We start from the raw sequence: 20,695 nt of genomic DNA on the forward strand, positions 1-20,695 counted from the left end.
GAAAATACAGTGCTGCGTTTGAATCACATTCTTTGGAAGTTTGATAATCACATTAGGTCATATCATGATTCCTGTCTTTCCGCCTCCAAATTTAAGACCTCTTTAAAGAATAATTAAGACTTTTTTGGAATCATTTAAGATATTAAAGACTTTTTTTAAACAAAAAGAAACCTGAATTTAAGATTTTTTAAGATCCGTGGGAACCCTGTGCTACATGTCATTTAAGGCACTGATCTCAGATCAGTTGATTCCAGCACTCACTTGTCCATCCAGGGTTTTTTGGCCAGTGGTCCGGCATCTGTAGTTGGCAGACTTCGCTTTCTGTTCTCCTGCTCAGAGCTGTACCTCATCTCACTGCTCAACACACTTGTGACAGCCGGCTCCGTTTGGATCACGATATTAGCTGCTAAAAAATACAAATAAACCGAAGATTAATTCAATAAAACCCTTATGTTGAACTTTCAGTTTAAAACTCTTTCCCAACCTGTCAGAATTCAGAATTCAAAACAAATGCAAAACAGTGTGGGTCTGATTATTTTAAACATCTGATACCTCGGCAAGTCTGTCCATCACTGGAGGTGAGGCCGATAAGGTTGGGTCTCTGTGTCTGGATGCGAGGGATGAAATGACGGTACTGAGCTCTGCCTGGCCCGGTCAGCCCCGGAGATTCAGGGTTATACGCCTCAGGGTCATAGTTGTCTGTATGAGCAAGATGAAAGAACTGTTTAACTGTATGCATAAAATGAAATATTACAAACAATCAGCATGTGCATTATTTTTGTTTGCGGCACACAACTTTTTTGCAGATGTCCCAGACCGCACACTTTTCAAAAGTTTCATAGTGATTTAAAAGTGTGGTGCGAGTCAACCTTCCACAATTAAAACATTTAGCAACAGCGCTACTACATGGTCAGAGTCCGTTATTGCAGACTACAAGAATATAAAAAAATAAAAAAATTTAAAAAAACATTCCCAAGTCCTGACATTCACTAAAGGGAATAAACTCACTGATTTACACATGAGTTCACAAGTTTATTAAAGGGGCCATAATAGACACTTTTGTAGTCTTTTTTTTCCCTTGAAATTTTGCATTGAAAACGTTAAAGTATGTCTTCAGAATACATTAAACTCTTATTTGTTTTATTATATGGCCACTTTAAAGCGCACACACAGGGTCAGTTGTAGAAACACCACTGCTCGTGACAAAGAGGAGAAAAGCACAGTGGCAGTCTTACATTCAGACAAAGTGTATTGAGGGTGAAGAGAAGCAGAAGAGGAGGAAGATGAGGAAGGAGGAGGTGGTCCCACTCCAGGCAGGGCCAAAGGAGAGGATGTGCTAGATCTGGTGTGAGGAGTGTCTATCCCAGTGACTGGGATTAGGGGTCCTAAAACAAGACAACAGATCACTGAAGCATGCTAAACACTACAGTTAGTACACTTGTTGTCATGATAAAATGTTTGATTCTTGCACTCGAGGACATAGTTTTAAAGGGACATTGATATTTATTTTTTTTATTCTGTCATTATTTACACTTCCACGCAACACAAAAGGAGATGTTGAGTAGAATGTTTGCCTCACCATTCACGTTTATTGTATGGAAATAAGATGCAGTGTAAGTGAATGCTGACTGAGGCTAATATTCTGCCCAACATAAGCTTTTGTGCACCATGGAACAACAACATAAGTGACAAAATTAGAGAAAAGTCATTTTTGGGTGAACTATTATTATAGGCAAAGCTCGATAAGTCATGTGTAATGAAATAAAAATGTTTGTAGACTAATATTTTTAGGCATAATCTGGATTTAGCTACTTTTTAAATCAAAATAATATTTGAATTTATTAATATACATTTGATTTGATGATTACCACTAGTAAAAGCTATTAAAAGGTGAAGTATTTTAAAAGTTTAAAGGAATTCATATACCCCAACTTTATTATTTTATTTATAGATATGAAGTTAAATATGTAAAAATAACTTCTTACGGTGTATGAAGCACACATATGGTCATTTTATCACCATTTCAGTCAGGTTTTAGGAAAAAACATAGTACCATCACAGCTGCAATGAAGGTGATAAATGACATCTCTGTTGCTCGTGACAAGAAGCAGCACTGTGCATCACTTTTTATTGATTTGTCAAAAGCTTTTGACAGGGTTGATCATGATGTTTTAAAGATTAGGCTTCTTAATTCAGGGTTTTCAAAGAAAACTGTATCTTGGTTCTCAAACTATCTTAGTGACAGAACTCAGTGCATTAAGCATGATGGTGTTCAATCTGGTATTTTACCAATCCTAAAAGGGGTTCCACAAGGCTCTGTATTAGGCCCTCTTTTATTTACTATTTATATAAATAATCTTAATTGGCATGTGTCTGATGCAAACTTTCATTTTTATGCAGGGATGACACAGTTATTTATTGCTGTGCACCCTCTCTTAATCAAGCCATTGCACATTTACAGAATGCCTTCAATGTGGTCCAAAACACTTTGCTAAAGTTGAAACTTGTGCTCAATGCAGACAAAACAAAATGTATGCTTTTCACAGGACCTCGGAAAAGACCACTGAATGTTCCCTCAGTGATTACTCTTGATGGACGTGAAATACAGACTGTTACAACTTATAAATTTCTTGGTATTATTACTGATGATTGCCTATCATTTAAGCCTCATGTTCACTGTCTAGTGAGAAAGTTGAGGCTAAAATTTGGTTTTTACTTTCGAAATAAGCTGTGCTTTTCTTTTAAAGTTAAAAAACGGTTAGTGGCATCCACTTTTTTTATCTGTGCTGGATTATGGTAATATATTATATATGCATTCATCTGCTCACTGCCTTCACATGATTGATGCAGTCTATCATGCATCGCTGAGATTTATTACTAATTGTAAAGCTCGCACACACCACTGTGAGCTGTATTCTCGTGTAGGGTGGTCTGCTCTGGCCACACGGAGGCTTTGTCATTGGTATACATTTATATATAAGGCTATTCTTGGTGTGCTCCCATCCTATTTATGTTCACTTCTTATGAAAAAAAGAGCTGGTCATTACTCTCTCCGTTCTCAGGCTGTTGTCTTGTTTTCTGTTCCACATGTCAGTACTGTGTTGGGTAAAAAGGCCTTTGTTTATTCTGCTCCCTTTACATGGAATTTGCTGCAGAACAACTTAAAACTTAGTAAATTGATTCCTTTGAGTGTTTTTAAGTTGAGAATGAGATGCTTTGAGTTGGACTCCCTCACATGTCAATGTTTTTATTTATTTCATTTGTGTGTCTTTGTACGCATGTAATGATGTGATGTAATTTTGCTGCCTATCTTGGCCAGGTCTCCCTTGCAAAAGAGATTTTTAATCTCAATGGGTTTTTTTCCTGGTTAAATAAAGGATAAATAAAATAAAAAAAAAAATAATAAAATATGACAATTTATATGACAATGAATCGTAAAAGCCCTAAAAGAGTCAATTAATCGTCATAATCACAACTATAAGTTTGACAATTAACCATCAGCCAAATTTCATAATCATGACACACGGATTCTATATGAACAAATAGGCCATACTGAATAAAAGGAGATAAACAATGTCATATTAAACAAGACCACTATAACATATAGACACCGGACAGAAATTGTAGCAGAGGAATCGTGTCATCTGATAACATCGCCGGTTTGAACGGCGGCTGGGTGTGTGGGGGATCCACCACATGAAGTAGGATGGTTCTTCTAGTGGATAGTAAGTGTAACGATACATATTCCGAGTATCTTAAGAATGAACTTGAATTTCGACAGAAATGAGCTAACTCGAGTGTAGCTTACCCGTCGAGAAGCAAATAGTCAAGTTCAGTGTCTCCATCGAAACCCAAAATTCCTTCATCTTGTACATGCAATGCCAATATTCATTCTGGTTTTACGCTGTTCTCTGTGTCTTTTAGCCTGTCATTATGTTTTGGCGTAGCGTTCATCTGTACATGTCTGCCATAGATGTTCTTATTCGCCCGGCTAAACAAGTAGCCACGCCCCAACTCATGCTATAGGTTGAGCTAGAAAGGTAAACCCACAAATGGCTTACTTACAGCCTGTCAATTAACCATAAACTACGATAGAACATATTTTGACATCAAAAACGTTATATCACCTTATTTTTTTTCTTCCACAAATGATATCATCAATATAACGATTAGAGCAAAAATTTGGACTGATGATGTCCTGGTATATGTTTTAGATCCACTAAGTTCAGTCTCAATATTAAATGGAGGAAATTAAACAATTTGGAAATTTATCAGAATACAAAATTAATGTGAATAAAACTGAGGCCATAGCTCTAAATGCACACATTTCCCCTCATATTAAAGCATCTTTTCATTTTAGATGGCCAAGAGAAGGCATAACATACTACGGAACAAACAAAAATCCCCCCCAAATTCAGATCAGTAGGCCAACTACATTAAGCTCATTGAAAAAGATTACAAGTGATCTGGACAGGTGGTATGTGCTGCCCTTCTCTAAGGCCAGAAGAACAGAGTCGATTAGAATTAATATCTTTCCCAGATTGCTGTTTCTATTTCAGGTATTACCCCTAACACCTCCAAGGTCCATGTTTTCACGGTTGGACAGATTAACTTCAAGATTTATCTGCCAGGGAAGACGCCCTAGAGGTAGATAGACAGTTCTGATATTACTGAAATGTATTCAAATTTAAGATATTACTGGTTAGCATGTCAGTTGAGAACAATGACTGTGTGGGTATCAGATAGGTCTGATACAAGAAGCTAGAAATAGAGAAGAGAATCTGCTCGTGTGCGCCATTGTCGGCTATTCCTTTTTGTGAAGAAAAGAGCTGGAAAATCAGTTTAGGAGATGACAATGACTACTCTTTTAGCATTGAGAGAAGTTCAGCAGAGTTTCAGTCTCTCAACTGAGGACTAAGCCCTGTCAGATATTTCATATTTAAAGAAAGTTATGCCCCTAGAACTAGATTTAGGCTTTTAGAGGTGGAGACTATATATTCATCAACTGCTTACTGGTAATACATTGAAAACCTTTCAACAGCTGGTATTAGATTTTGGTTTACCAAGAGCTGATTTTTACCCATATCCTCAAATAAGAAATTTTCTTCTCAAATGCCCAAATTCAAAAGAAATCCCAAACCAATTAACAATAGTTTTGAAGAATTCAGCTTAATGAGTTTGCAGGTAAACCAGTATCTACTCTATACCTGGCCTTATCTGAAAGGAAAAAAAATAATATTGAGCATGTTAGGCACAAATGGGAAAATTAGCTTAAGGAAATAAATAAGGAGGCCTGGAGATATAGTTTTATTGACTTGCATTAAGTCACAAATTCAGTTAAATGGAGAATTCAGTGGGAAATCCTCAATCTGATTTTTTAGAACACAAGTAGTGGTATCCAAGATGAATCTCAACCAGACGGCTTATTGCTGGAGAGACAATGGAGAGTCTTTGGCCAATCACACATGATATGGCTCTGGCTTTAATTACCACTCTCCTTGGTTGGATTCAAGAATTAATTTATTCATATAGTTTTGTTGATTGTATTTATTATGATGTCATTATTTTATTATTATTGATTTTATTTATTTATTTATTTTTGTTCTTCTCTTTCCAATGTGGATTACTTTTGTATATTGGTTGTTAAATTAGTTTGTTTATTGTTCATGTTTAGTAAACTATGTTGACCCGCAACAAATGCAAGAACAATTATATGTGATGTAGGTTTAAGTTTGTTCCTAAAAAGATAAGAATATATAAAAATTAAGTTTGAAAAAAAAAAAAAAGTTGGATTGAAAAATTAACATCTTTTAGACCTTTGAAAAATGATTCCATCTGAAGAATTTTCCTGTGTGTACTATACCAGTGTTTCCCATCCAATGTGCTGCTGTACACTAGGGTGCCATGAAAGACTGTCAGGTGTGCTGTGGAAAATGATCAAATTCCACAAAATAAATGCATGAAAATAAAAATAAAAATTTCAGGGATGCAAACTCCTCACCTTTCGGAGAAATTTGAATTTTGAAACCATAACCAGTCACTTTTGTGATTGTGAAGAGCAGTGATTAATGTGTAAAAGTGACTGATATTTATACGCATTAAGGGTCTTTCTCATGACTCGTGTCAGCGCTGCAGAATACACTGAAGTCTATGAAGTGACGTCACTTTACACCAAAGTGATTTACACACACGTTTTTGCTTCACCAATAATGTCTTTGAGAGTTCTACACAACAATAAATATTTAAAAACTGTTCAAAATTTGTGAAGAGATATTGAATGTCTCATAATTTCTTTTAATTAAATATTACCTTATTGTTTACCAATATCAGAGACCCCAGTAATTAAACTAATTTAAATTCACCAAGAAAACGCTTAGACCTAAACATAAACGAGTCTTTTTATCCTTCTGCAACTCTTGTCATGTGGAAGGCACTTGACGCTGGCACTGAATGGAGCGTTGACGCCTCGACTCAACTCATGTGAAATGTGCTTTACAATGACAAAAGAACATTATTGAAACTCAAAATTATTATTATTGGTCTATTATTGTGGTCTTTTCTGTTATACTCAGCAGTTTAAATAGGCTACTGTAAATGATACCGTAGATCTGCTTGGAGTTTATAATTCTTCTGCTGAAGTCAGTAGATTTGTAGTCATGCAAGTTTTAATGTAGGAGAAAGTAAGGACGTTATTGAAACTCACTATTATTAGACTATTATTGTTGTCATTTTGGATGAAAAATCATGCTCTTACTGAAGGAAGACTATAGATCTGCTTTGTTCTTTTTATGCTTAAACATGTTTTAATGCTTAAGTCTCTTGGTAGATTTCGGTCATGAACATCTCAAAATGATTCACTGACTCACTCATAGCACATAAGACACTCATTTGTCACCACCTAGTGACATATCCAGAAGGGGTCACTGAACTAATCAGTTAATAAAAATGAACACATTTGTGAAACAGAAGCAAGTCTCACGAAAATACTCTTTATTTTGTAGCCAATTCTGCACAATTGTAAACTTGAATCACTAAAATAGCTGGACTTTTAGCTTATTCTTTAAAAACAATATACTCAGAAAAAATGTTTGTGGACCAGTGATTGTCTTGCCTTTTTCGCCCAGAGTCTGTATCCCTTTAATTTGTTGTGGGATTGCAAGAACAAATCTACAAATTAGAAAAGCAGCAAATTTGTTTTCATTACACATTTAGCGCTCTTGCCACCGGTGTCCTCACACAAGCCAACCTATGAGACTTCTTTTTTTTTTTTTTGCATAGCCGAATTTCAAACATTACAAGTAAACTACTGAGATGGACAGAAAACATGGACAAGTTCTTGAAAAGTAAAAATATTGATGATTGTTAGCCTATGTGGGATAGTGGTGTGCCGTAGAATTTTTAAGTTGTACAAAGTGTGCCGTGCCAGAAAAAAGATTGGGAAACACTGCTCTAAACCATACAAAAACACACCAGACTTCAAACATATGCTTCATCTGTCAATTTATATTTTTTCATGTCAACTCATCTTCATGATGTCCATCAACAGTGCACTATCATTTTAATTCAGCATGCACAGCGCAGCAAAAATAAACTCGAAAAGATCGGAGCAGTGCTGCTTCTGGGATACTTCTGTCCGGCTGTTTCTGCTTCTGAAAACTAACCTGTTAACATGGACACTGGAAAAAAAAATTCGTACTACTTCTGCTCTGCTTCGGAATACAAGAGGTGTTCGATTAACATGCTGAAATCAAAATTGCACTCTCACCTGGCATGGGGTAGATGCCCGGAGGCGGGGGCTGCCCGTGAGGGGGTGGCGGCATGCGCATGCCCGGAGGTGGTTCAGTCATGGGAGGCATGGGCATCCGTGGCTGGCATGGTGGGGGCGGAAACGGGATCATTGTAGGAAGGGTGACGTCATCCACGATCAGGGGGTCATTACCGTGGTCAAAGGGACAGAGGTCACCTCGAATACAAAATCCTTTCTCTGCTCAGACACAGCAACAGACAAAATATTTCAAAATAACATTAAATGTTAAGCGAAGACAGATAAAAAGTCTTTGTTAAAAAAAAGTTAGCCAATCACTCTTGTATAGCATCTTTTTTCAACACAATGAATGTAAATAGTGCCCGAGGTTGTCAATCTGCCTGAAAAACCTCAGCACAGAGAAAAAAAATATTTGTACAGAGCCTCTTAAAGGAGAGGGTGTGAACTGGTTAATTTTGCGTGCCCTCGCAATAAGTTTTGGGTTCCCTAGTAAGCATTTACGTGCCCTCACAATAAGTTTTGCATGCCCTCCTAATAGTTTTGGGTTCCCTTGCAACTGTTTGTGTGCAGTCACAATAAGTTTAGTGTGTATAAGTTAAATAATACGTTAAACTATGGCATTTGTATAGTAAAATAAACACAAAGTTATGATTTTTATTACCATAGTTTTTGTTTTCCTCTATTATTACTATGGTTTCACTATGAATACCATGGTTAATAATATGGTTACTGTAGTAAAACAATGGTACATTTATTGTCAGGTAACGCAAACTATTGCGAGGGAACGCAAAACTCACTGCAAGGGAGTGCTAAACTATTGCATGGGAATGCTAAAATATTGCAAGGGAAACTTTTTGCGAGTGAAATGCAAACAATTGCAAGCGCACGCAAAACTCTTTCAGAAAAAAAAACTAAATCCTGTCCTGTCTTCTTACGTCTTCATATGTTTAGAATGTCATAAGGGTGAACTTTCCATTTAGCAAAAGTACTTCAAGCAAGTAAGACTCTACATCTGTGCCAATCATGGTAAGGAAAGACTAAGAAAACCTCTATAAATTGATTTTTAAAACCATAGACAGATTCATTGGTTCTGCCTTTTCCACAATCTTAGCAAAATCCACCATCGGTCAACCTCTAATATTATAATAAATAATTTACTAGGTATGGGACGATATATTGAATTTCGAAATATCGCAAACCAAAAAATATGATGAAACCAAATATAAATAATAACATTTGACATTTAGAAGTTTGCAAAAATGTGCATAAATGTAATCAAACTAAATCACCAGTAAATTATTAAAAGCTCTCGGTTGCTTTATTCCACACTATTTAGGCCAAACAACAGAAGCAGCAATCTTCATGTTGTGTGCAAAAGTAGCCATACTTCACCAAACGTGTTTCTATTATTTGAAAATGGCTAAAGACGACAGCAACACACCCAACACAGAGATTGAGAATGTGGTGTCTATGCTGAATTCACCAGTGTGGCAGCACTTTGTCTTTCCTATAAAGTACGAAAACAAGTAGCTGACAAGACACAGACTATCAGTAAGTTATTTAAAACCATAAAATCATACCCTTGTATATTATGGTTACATTTTTTATAGATGTTCTATTCGGTCATATGGCTGGTCCTGCACATGTTCAGCCTGAATGTAGCCATCTATTCTTCAAGGTTTTATTTGTTTGTGATATTTCCTTGTGTATTTCAAACTGAACACTGATAAAACCGCATCATATCACGTGTGTGTGTTTAGATGACAAAGAGCAGAGCACTTATTAACTGGGAAGTGCGCAGCACATGAAGACTATAATGTATATTTATATAATTAAATCAAAGCCTTTTGGTTTAATAAGCACATTAATCCATGTAGCAAACTGCTTATTTCGTCAAAAACAAAAACTAAGTGCTTCATTAGGTTTTCTGAAATTGAAGAAATTGCGACAGAAATATATTACTACTGTATATTACAATGTAATAATCAATGCAGTATTAATAAATACTGCTACTAACAAAAATTATAATTAGGCTAAGCAATATCTCACTAGCAAGAGTGCTGTACAAATAAAGGTTTTCACCAATGCTTTCATTACTATTGTGATGATCTGCTATTTGACAAAAATATAACAACGCTGTATTTTGGAATGTGCCGTGAGGATCTGAAAACACTTCATTTGATAAAAATAATACAATGCTAAGATAAAAATTATTGTTCTGTTTTAATTTATGTTTAGTCATTAAGCAGATCAAACAGATTTCATGGGGCACTACTCTTAATGAGAATTTACAGTACAGAACTTTATTCTGATTAGAAATTTGAAATGCATTTTGCTCAAACATTTCTTTAAATAATAATACAAAAAGAAAAACCTCTGTGATACTTTGTCATATATATGTTGTTATAACAAACAGTGATTGTATTGATCGTGAACCTCATGTCATATGTCGGACCGAATCATGAGACAACCATATACTCGCATCCCTAGTATTTACAAATGAGTTATATCATTGGCATAGTTTACATATATCAATCTTAAGTACTGATGAGCTACCCAGCATGACAATTCAAAGCTTTTTTAGTGTGATCATAACACAATCAAGCTAACCATCCATTCCTCATTCGCTCCCTGTGTACATTTCCTCAAACTCCCACTAGTGTGGAAAAATACCCCGGCTCCAGGGAGACAAGGCGGCAAATATAAACACTGCCAATTTAGCACAGCTCCCAGGAGGCCTAAAAGGGATACTGTTATGCAAAATGATTAGTAATGCATTAAAAAACAGACACCCTGATGGGTAAAATATATAAAATGTCAAGCAAAGCACTTCACAAAAATATGTTTATTTGGTTTGAAACAGAACATGTCTATAATTAATGTGATTAACTACCCCAGAGCTGGGTCAAAAATGAAATAGGAAAAAAGACATTTAATTTCTGACTCTGCACCTGAGGCTACCAAGACACCTGTATGAACTTGAGGGGAACTGACTTCATTCATCCACTAAAAATCACCTTGACACCAATCGATTGAAAGTCATTGCAAAAATGGGTCCAATAAGTGAAACTAGTTCTGACAAAAACTCAAGCATCATTTGTTGCCATTTGCCTTTATATTTTGTATCTACTAATCTCATTTGTATTGAACTTCAACAACATGCAAACATTTTTCCAAAAACAAACCTGATAAAAAGCAAAAGCCAAATGAATAAGCTTCCCGCTAAACAAATATTTGCAGCTAAATGTCAAAAATTCTCAAAAAATATATAATCATAATGCAACAATTCTTACCGTCATAGTCTCTGCAGCGGTGTTTGGGTGCACTGCTCTTGTTGAATGTCTTGCCGTCTGTGTGGTTGCTGAAGTATGTGGACCAACTCTCTGAGGTACTGTCGGGCAGGTGAGCCGGTGCTACCACAGTTACGGCTTTGGGGATTGCGGGACTCCCCGAGGAGGGGAACTGGTGCTGGGGTAGGGGCAGAGGGAGCAGGGGGGGTGGATGAGACTGCTGGTGGTGTAGGGTTACCTATGTGAGCAGAGGAAGGGTTGTAGGGCTCAGCGTCCTTCCGCTCCTGCTCGAATTTGGATCTGTGCTCTGTTGAAATGAAGCACATTTGAAGATGCAACAAGTATTTTTTTTGTCATAATTTTTTTTTTTACACAAATACTGAACTTTTGAAATATTTTAAACCACAGTTATATAATTAGCTATATAGTTTAAATTAAGTACACTCACATAAGATGAAGAATCCAGTCTCATCAGTAGCCTAATCAAATCTATTTTGTTCTAAATTCTCATGTTTTTCTGAATTTTAAAAGGATTTTTCTGGGTTCAATACAAGTGAAGCTCAATCGATAGCATTTGTGGAATAATGTTGACCACTACAAAAGAAAAAAAAAGAAAAAAAAAGAAAACAAAATCTGGGTCACAGCGAGTCATTTACAATGGGAGTGAATGGAGCCAATTTTTAAGTGGTTTAGAAGGCAGAAATGTGAAGCTTATTTCATAAAAGGACTTACTTTAATCTTCTGTTTAAACTTGTGTTAATTTAGCTGTAAAGTTGATAAACCGTCGTTTTCACAGTCGTTTTAAAGTTTTAGGATTCACTGTGTTACGTCATCATGACAACAAACTTTAATATAACTAGTCACAGAAAAGGTCATTGAGCAATTTTAGTACACTAATGTCAGGTTTACACTCATAGTTTACGTCTTGTAGCTGTACTTTTAAAACAGTGAGTATTTTAACATTTACAGATTGAAAAACATTATTGGAATTTAATCAAATCAAAGTTCGGAATCAGACTGGATCCAGTCATCACCTCTTCTCTGATTGTGCTCTCTCTCTCGACTCTTTCCACGGCTGTTGCTGCGACTCCTGCTGCGACTGTAGCTCCGCCCCCGTGAGCTCCCACCCCGCCGCTCATGTCGCTCCCGGTACGACTCTCCGCTCTTCCCATGACGGTCCATCTCCCGCCGCTTACGATCATCTCTCCTTCGGTCATCTCTAGCCCTGAAGAAATACACATTGAGTTTTCATGATAGACAGCTTTGTTACTGCCTAAATTTGACCTATAATTTCTATTGATTTTGCTCTATTATTTTTATTTTTTCTCCCCAATTTAGAATGCCCACTTCCCAATGCGCTCCAAGTCCTCGTGGTGGCGTAGTGACTCGCCTCAATCCTGAGACAAATCTCAGTTGCCTCCTTGTCCAAGACCATCAATACACACATCTTATACCATAGCTTGTTGAGCGTGTTACCCCAGAGACATAGCATGTGTGGAGGGTTCACACTATTCTCTGCGGCATCCACGCACAACTCACCACACGCCTCACTGAGAGCAAGAACCATATTATAGCGACCAAGAGGAGGTTACCCCATGTGACTCTACCCTCCCTAGCAACCGGGCCAATTTGGTTGCTTAAGAGACCTGGCTGGAGTCACTCAGCACGCCCTGGATTCGAACTCGCGACTACAAGGGTGGTAGTCAGAGTCTTTACTCGCTGAGATACCCAGGCCCCCAATTTTGCTTTATTATTAATTAACTTAATTAACTGGTATCTGATGGTAGACGTAGACATTGGTGGTGTACACAAACGACAAAGGTCAACAAAGAAAAAATGCTCAACACAAAGTAAAAATGGATAGATAGAGAACAGCCACACAAAACAATAAAAAAAACAAAAGCTGTTCTATATGTAGAAAGATTCACACTATGCTAGGTCTAGAATACATATGAACATCTAATAATTCAGATACAGTATAAAAAAGCAGCAGCAGTAGGAGACCAACCTTGATTCGTTGAAGTCTGAACGATTCCTTAACGGGCTTCTTCGTCTTCTGTTCTCCAGATCATCTACAACAGGATTAGACTGAAAAAAAAAAATGCTATTATTCAGTGGCCTCAAAAACTATTTGGCCAGTGAAACTAACCTGAGCATGGCAAACGATTCAATGGGCCTCATTCATGAAACTTTCATAAATATGAGAAAATTCTGAGTAATTTGCGCATAAAATGGACCTTCCCGAGATCTTTCCTACAGATTCACGAATGCTTCGTACCCACCAGATTTGTTAAATGGGTTTGTGAATGTAAGGTGGATTCCAAACATTCGTAAATTAGTTCACTCACAATTATCATAATTCATGCCCATGAAAACGCTCTATAAGGATAGCATCAGATTCGCTAGTAAATGCAAATAGGGATGTGAGGAACAGTAATGAAAGGGGTTTAAATTGAAGTGCAGTCAAATCACAAAATTTGAGTTCATGCCAGCAGGAGGATATCCAACACCATTAACCTTCTGGTTCAGTCAAGCACATTGCCAAAATCATTGGTGAAACTTCTCAGGTAAATTATTACGTTAACAGTGATATACTTCCACTGCAAGAATCTTCAGAGAAATAAATACATGTAGAAGGTCTTTGACCAAAAAGTTGTGAGCTACTAAAAATTTGAAAGCCACAACAGTGTGCTAGGATTGAATTATTGTTCACTATACTGTGTTCGCACCTGCCCGTGATATGTTTATTTACAGGTTTAACAGCATTTCAATAGACCATGCGTTAATAACTGAACGTGATTTATCGATGACTATACTACATTATGAAATGTTAATTATTGAGCTCATATTAAATGAAGAAACTGTCCAACCAGTCACATTAGAGGTCCAACCCTTCTACGGACACACAGGAGAAAAAAAATCTGCATTGGCAAGTTCAACATGCAAGCATAATGAAAATAAAAAGGATATATAGCAATCCGGGAAGGTACATCATCAAATATATATGACTTTACATGCTATAATATTTGAGTATATTTTATATTATATATTTGAATTTTCATCATTTTAATCACATTTTAGATTTTTTTTTTTATATGTACAAATTTCACATTCTAACAATTTATATGTCATAAAATTGCATTTATAATAATGATACAAGTGTTTTAAATTTCATACACATTTTGTTACATAAAATATTGGTTAATAAAGTTTGGAACCCAATAATGAAAATAGACTTGTAACATTTAAGTGCTACTATATCAAATTGTGTGAAAATCCCAGGAGATCAGCAGTTACAGAAATACTCAAACCAGACCATCTGGCACCAACAATCATGCCACCGTCCAAATCACTGAGATCACATTTTTTCCCCATTCTGATGGTTTATGTGAACATTAACTGAAGCTCCTGACCTGTATTTGATGATTGTAGGTGCTAGATGGGCTGGTTTGAGTATTTCTGTATTGTATTTCTGTGATTCACTCACAACAGTTTCTAGAATTTACTCTGAATGGTGCCAAAAACAAAAAACATCCAGTGAGCGGCAGTTCTGTGGATGGAAAATCCTTGTTGATGAGAGATGTCAACAGAGAATGGCCAGACGGGTTGGAACTGACAAAGTCTACAGTAACTCAGATAACCGCACTGTACTATTGTGGCAAGAAGAATATATTCTCAGAATGATGCAGGTTGGCGCTATTTTGGCGGCATGAGGGGGATCTACACAATATTGGGCAGGTGGATTTAATGTTGTGGCTGATCGGTGTATATGCACAATGTACGATTTACAACTATTTACATTGATAGGTGTAGCAGGTGCTAAAATGGAGTACAGCGCACATCAACAAGAGAAATGTCTTTTTACTTTTTGAACAACAACTGACCAGAATGTAAACAACAGAAAGGATATTAAAAGAGACATAACTGAATGAAAAGGGAGTGTTTCGATCTCGTCTTTGTACACACATTGCACGGAACTTGTCAAACCAAACTTTACTCACATTATGAGTATTGACTTGTGTGTAAAAATATGTAATGTACACAAATTCAAGTCCACATGCTCTTCCTTCCAACAGACAAGTGGCTGGTCTGCAGATGCAGTAAAACAGAGAATGTTGTGAAAACAGTCCATGGAAAAGTTTAAGCAAATTCAGAGTATTAAAAACAAGTTACATTTGTAACAGGGTTCACTGGAAAGGAGGTGGTGGGTACTGGACGAACCATCAAAATAATGTTTAATGAAAACAAAAATACACGCAAACATAAAACGCATATAGGGCAGCTGCCTGTAGCTCTCCCTCTCCCGAACTGCCACGTTCCGCCACATTTATCCCTCTCCTCGGCTGATTAGCCCGATTGGGGGCCGGACATGTGTAGTCACGACCCAGCCCTGCCTTCCTCAATTGTCACACTATTGTTAAATGTAATGTAATTGTAACTATGGAATATCACAGCTCAACGAAAGTGATGGTGACACCGCAATCCATGACACTTCAGGATCCACTGCAGCCAAATAAGGTAGCGGAAAACATTTCCTTCATAGTGTGCGCAAACAAGACGCATCATGCAGAGAAATGTTCTCAATCATTGGCAAGTGAAAACAGAATGTTTACAAGCCATTCTTAAGTCGCATCGCACAACATTTAAATCACATACACGAGTAATTTTCATGCAATGTAATTCAATTCAATTAATGAAGCATAGTTGAGAATAAACTTTGAATAAATGCAAGCATAAACAAACATTTTTAAATCTGGTAAAAAAATAAACAAATACATTTTTATTAATTTATTTTTAAGATAAAATTTTACTAATTTCATTATAAGTTAATCTTTCATTACTTATTTAATTTAACTTCTGTCATAATGTAGTCATAGGAATTTATCAGAAAGAACAAAAAAACAGTTTTATGTGTGTTCTGGAGCAGGTGTAAATTTTGTTCGTACTAACTAACATTTTTAAAATATGAAAACTTTCATGAATCTGAAAATTTACGTCAGAAAGGCTTTGTGAATGATTTACACAAAAAATGTGTTCTGCTTGTGTTTCATGAATTTGAACCAGGAACTTTGGGAATGAAGATGGACATTAGATTAAATTAATATTATATTTTTTCACTAGTTAAACTAATGGTTTTTGGGCACAGTTTACAAAACTGACAGATTAACTTGTTTGAACTGATTTTACCTCTTCCTTTTCCTCAATCTTCTGCACTAAAGGGGTTTTGACCTCCTCTTTAGCAGGTGGATTTCCCAAATAATTTTTGGTGGCTAGACATTCAAATAGTTTATCCACAAACCCTGTAGTCTCTGTGAAAGTGAAAAACAGAAAACAATTAATCAAATTCTATTACTAAAATCAATTGACTTCAGCACCAATTGTTGCATTATACAGTGGGTACGGAAAGTATTCAGACCCCTTAAATTTTTCACTCTTTGTTATATTGCAGCCATTTGCATAAAGTTCTTTTTTTTTCCTCATTATTGTACACACAGCACCCCATATTGACAGAAAAACACAGAATTGTTGACATTTCTGCACATTTATTAAAAAAGAAAAACTGAAATATCACATGGTCCTAAGTATTCAGACCCTTTGCTTTGACACTCATATATTTAACTCAGGTGCTGTCCATTTCTTCTGATCATCCTTGAGATGTTCTACACCTTCAATTGAGTCCAGCTGTGTTTGATTATACTGATTGGACTTGATTAGGAAAGCCACACACCTGTCTATATAAGACCTTACAGCTCACAGTGCATGTCAGAGCAAATGAGAATCATGAGGTCAAAGGAACTGCCTGAAGAGCTCAGAGACAGAATTGTGGCAAGGCACAGATCTGGCCAAGGTTACAAAAAAATTTCTGCTGCCCTTAAGGTTCATAAGAGCACAGTGGCCTCCATAATCCTTAAATGGAAGACGTTTGGGAAGACCAGAACCCTTCCTAGAGCTGGCCGTCCGGCCAAACTGAGCTATCGGGGGAGAAGAGCCTTAGTGAGAGAGGTAAAGAAGAACCCAAAGATCACTGTGGCTGAGCTCCAGAGATGCAGTCGGGAGATGAGAGAAAGTTGTAGAAAGTCAACCATCACTGCAGCCATCCACCAGTCGGGGCTTTATGGCAGAGTGGCCCGACGGAAGCCTCTCCTCAGTGCAAGACACATGAATGCCCGCATGGAGTTTGCTAAAAAACACCTGAAGGACTCCAAGATGGTGATAAATAAGATTCTCTGGTCTGATGAGACCAAGAGAACTTTTTGGCCTTAATTCTAAGCGGTATGTGTGGAGAAAACCAGGCACTGCTCATCACCTGTCCAATACAGTCTCAACAGTGAAGCATGGTGGTGGCAGCATCATGCTGTGGGGGTGTTTTTCAGCTGCAGGGACAGGACGACTGGTTGCAATCGAGGGAAAGATGAATGCGGCCAAGTACAGGGATATCCTGGACCGAAAACCTTCTCCAGAGTGCTCTGGACCTCAGACTGGGCCGAAGGTTCACATTCCAACAAGACAATGACCCTAAGCACACCGCTAAAATAACGAAGGAGTGGCTTCACAACAACTCCGTGACTGTTCTTGAATGGCCCAGCCAGAGCCCTGACTTAAACCCAATTGAGCATCTCTGGAGAGACCTGAAAATGGCTGTCCACCAACGTTTACCGTCCAACCTGACAGAACTGGAGAGGATCTGCAAGGAGGAATGGCAGAGGATACCCAAATCCAGATTTGAAAAACTTGTTGCATCTTTCCCAAAAAGACTCATGGCTGTATTAGATCAAAAGGGTGCTTCTACTAAATACTGAACAACGGGTCTGAATACTTAGGACCATGTGATATTTCAGTTTTTCTTTTTTAATAAATGTGCAAAAATGTCAACAATTCTGTGTTTTTCTGTCAATATGGGGTGCTGTGTGTACAATGAGGAAAAAAAATGAACTTAAATGATTTTAGCAAATGGCTGCAATATAACAAAGAGTGAAAAATTTAAGGGGGTCTGAATACTTTTTTTGAGTCAAAAAAAAAAAAAAAAAAAAACTCTCGTGTTGTTTTCCAAAGTTGGAGTGTTTATAACCGCAGAAGTATTAGACATCTGTGACAGGGCAGAGGGTGGGCTCATGATTCTACACACCTGGCCCCTTATCAGGCTAATCAAGCCTCTGAGAGGGATAAAGGCCAACTGCGGACAGTGGTGCGACAGAGAGGGAGTGTTTTCTGGGCAGCTGTTCATCATATGTGTGTGTTTGTGTCTTTTTGGCACCAGTGTAAAGGGAGTTATGGAAAGGAGTCAGTGAGAACCGGCTTAACAATATAAATCATATTTAATTAAGAACTTAAAACCAAAAGACTCAAATACACAACAGACAGCTGCTCGTAAACGCTCTCTCTCTGTTGCACCACCGTCCGCAGTTGGCCTTTATCCCTCTCGGAGGCTTGATTAGCCTGATAAGAGGGCAGGTGTGCAGAATCATGACCCAGCCCCGCCTTCTGCCTTGTCACAACATTGTAAAATTGTTTTCTTTTTGTATCTTCATCTTTAGGACCCTGTATGGTTGAATCGCAGAGATAGGGGGCCCTCAGTGTGGTTCCATCAGAAAATCAAACGCGGGTCACATGATATGAAGCTAGATTTTCTTGTCCAACAAAAAGGTCTACAGTTGTAACTTTTTTCTTCTCTCCCCAATTTGGAATGCTCTACGTCCTCCTGGTAGCGTAGTGACTCACCTCAATACGGGTGATGGAGGACAAATCTCAGTTGCCTCCACGTCTGAGACCATCAATCTGCGCATCATGTCATGTGGCTTGTTAAGCGTGTTACCACATGATGTAGCGCGTATGGATGCACAACTCATCACGTGCCCTACTGAGAGCGAGAACCACATTATAGCGACTACAAGGAGGCTATCCCATGTGACTCTACCCTCCCTAGCAACCAGGCCAATTTGGTTGCTTAGTAGACCTGGTTGGAATCTCTCATCACGTCCTGTATTCGAACTCGCAACTCCAGGGGTGGTAGTCAGCGTCTTTACTCACTGAGCTACCCAGGCCCCCTACAGTTGTAACTTTTAAATACATTTTAATATAGAAAATGTACCTTTATTTATTCAGATTAAAGCAATAAGGTACCGGTAATCTCAATTTTCAAGAATGCAAAAAAAACGCTACTATTAAGAATAAGCGATACATGTGTCTCTTTAGTCAAACACTGGTTGAGTTGACACCACATGACCGTTTAAGGACAAAAAAACAACTAAAGTGTGAACTGCATGCCATTACCCTTCTGGAGGAAAACGTCCAACTGATCTGCACACAATGCTCTCAGTTCTTTCTCTGGTTTGTCCTTCTTTACTAAAGCCACAACGTAGTTTGCCAGTGCAGATGGGTCAGCATCACATCTGCAAAAGTTCACAGGTTTATTTAAAATACATTCCATTTGTATGGGGCCACACACATGCAAAATACATGAAAGATGGGTGCAAATTGATCCAGAGGTCCAGTTAAAACAATAATACACCGCCTGGTGTCTCTGTAATGTTTAGTAGCAGCTTTCGCAAGAGCTCTGCAATGATGCACTGTGCAAGATGCTTGACAAGTTGGCAGCTTGTGCAGCAAACACTTAAATAAAGTGTCTGTCTCCTGATCCCAGCCCGAGCACTTTATGGTTACATGCCGAGACGCTTAATCTAAAATAACTTGTGCCCTGATCCAGTTTGGCCCGGTCTCTAAATACTATGAGACTGTTTTGATGAGCAACCACTCAGATCCCCTTAGCTTAGCTTCCTGCTATATGTCTTCTAACAGGGTGGTTTGTTGATTTATTGAACGAACAGAGCTATCGATTAATAGAACACAGTTTACCTCACATTTAACCACATGATAAAAGTTATCCCGGTCTAATGGTGGTGAATGTAAATGGTTTGAAGCCCAGCTAATGTGTTAGCAAGTTAGCAGCGTTGGTTCAAATGTCACTCATTTCAACACTTACATGGGCTCAAGAAGTTTAGCCAGCCAGGATTTCAAAGCGTCAACATTTTCTATAATCATCCTGACGCGCAAGTGATTAATACTGGTAAACGGCTGGGTGTTTATGCAAGATTTCTACTAGCATCGTTTACTGGGCCTGTTGTAGTAACTGCACGTCGGACGGGCTGCTTGCTTGGAGGATCATGGCAACGTCACGCGGTGATGTCAAAGGGCAACGGTGGCGGCCAATCACAGAGCTGCTTAAATATTATATTTGCATATAATTTCATCCCATTTATCTCATGTTGTACGATAATGGTATGCAAGATTTTAAGTGGTTTGCATTGTGAAGAGTAAAGGACCAAACCTTGATCGGAGATTTTTATGCATCTGTTTTATCTATCGGTTTTTATTTTTAGTTGAAAAACAGTTTGGTGTTTCGAGAGAAAACCAAGTCAGCAAACAGTTCCCCTAATGTTAGCATCTTTTTCTTTTTTTGGTTAGTTCGTTTTTGTGACCATAAACTAACGTTCCCAAAATGTTGCAGGGAGGTTTTCGTGTTATAAACTGACAAGAATGTAATGTTCCCTAAAGGTTATTTTAAAGTTTTATTTTTTTTCATAATTTTCTTTATTTTTTTTTTTTGTATAAACTGCATATGATTTTACAATTTCAAAGTTAA

At 37.6% G+C, this 20,695-nt stretch overlaps 1 protein-coding gene across 1 annotated transcript in view; it reads right to left on the minus strand.

Annotated features, from left to right (window-relative positions):
- Positions 1 to 20,201, minus strand: part of rbm27 (RNA binding motif protein 27) — a 38,124-nt gene extending 17,923 nt beyond the window's left edge. Inside the window, 11 exon segments of the mRNA XM_052099535.1 lie at positions 262 to 406; positions 553 to 699; positions 1,236 to 1,385; positions 7,766 to 7,984; positions 11,059 to 11,284; positions 11,286 to 11,362; positions 12,090 to 12,280; positions 13,064 to 13,143; positions 16,243 to 16,364; positions 19,327 to 19,445; positions 20,036 to 20,201. Of these exon segments, the coding sequence (XP_051955495.1) occupies positions 262 to 406; positions 553 to 699; positions 1,236 to 1,385; positions 7,766 to 7,984; positions 11,059 to 11,284; positions 11,286 to 11,362; positions 12,090 to 12,280; positions 13,064 to 13,143; positions 16,243 to 16,364; positions 19,327 to 19,445; positions 20,036 to 20,094 (1,535 nt within the window). The 5' untranslated portion in view covers positions 20,095 to 20,201.
- Between the last annotated feature and the right edge of the window lie 494 nt (positions 20,202 to 20,695).

This window comes from Xyrauchen texanus, chromosome 31, assembly GCF_025860055.1.
Source record: "Xyrauchen texanus isolate HMW12.3.18 chromosome 31, RBS_HiC_50CHRs, whole genome shotgun sequence".
Classification (NCBI taxonomy): domain Eukaryota; kingdom Metazoa; phylum Chordata; class Actinopteri; order Cypriniformes; family Catostomidae; genus Xyrauchen; species Xyrauchen texanus.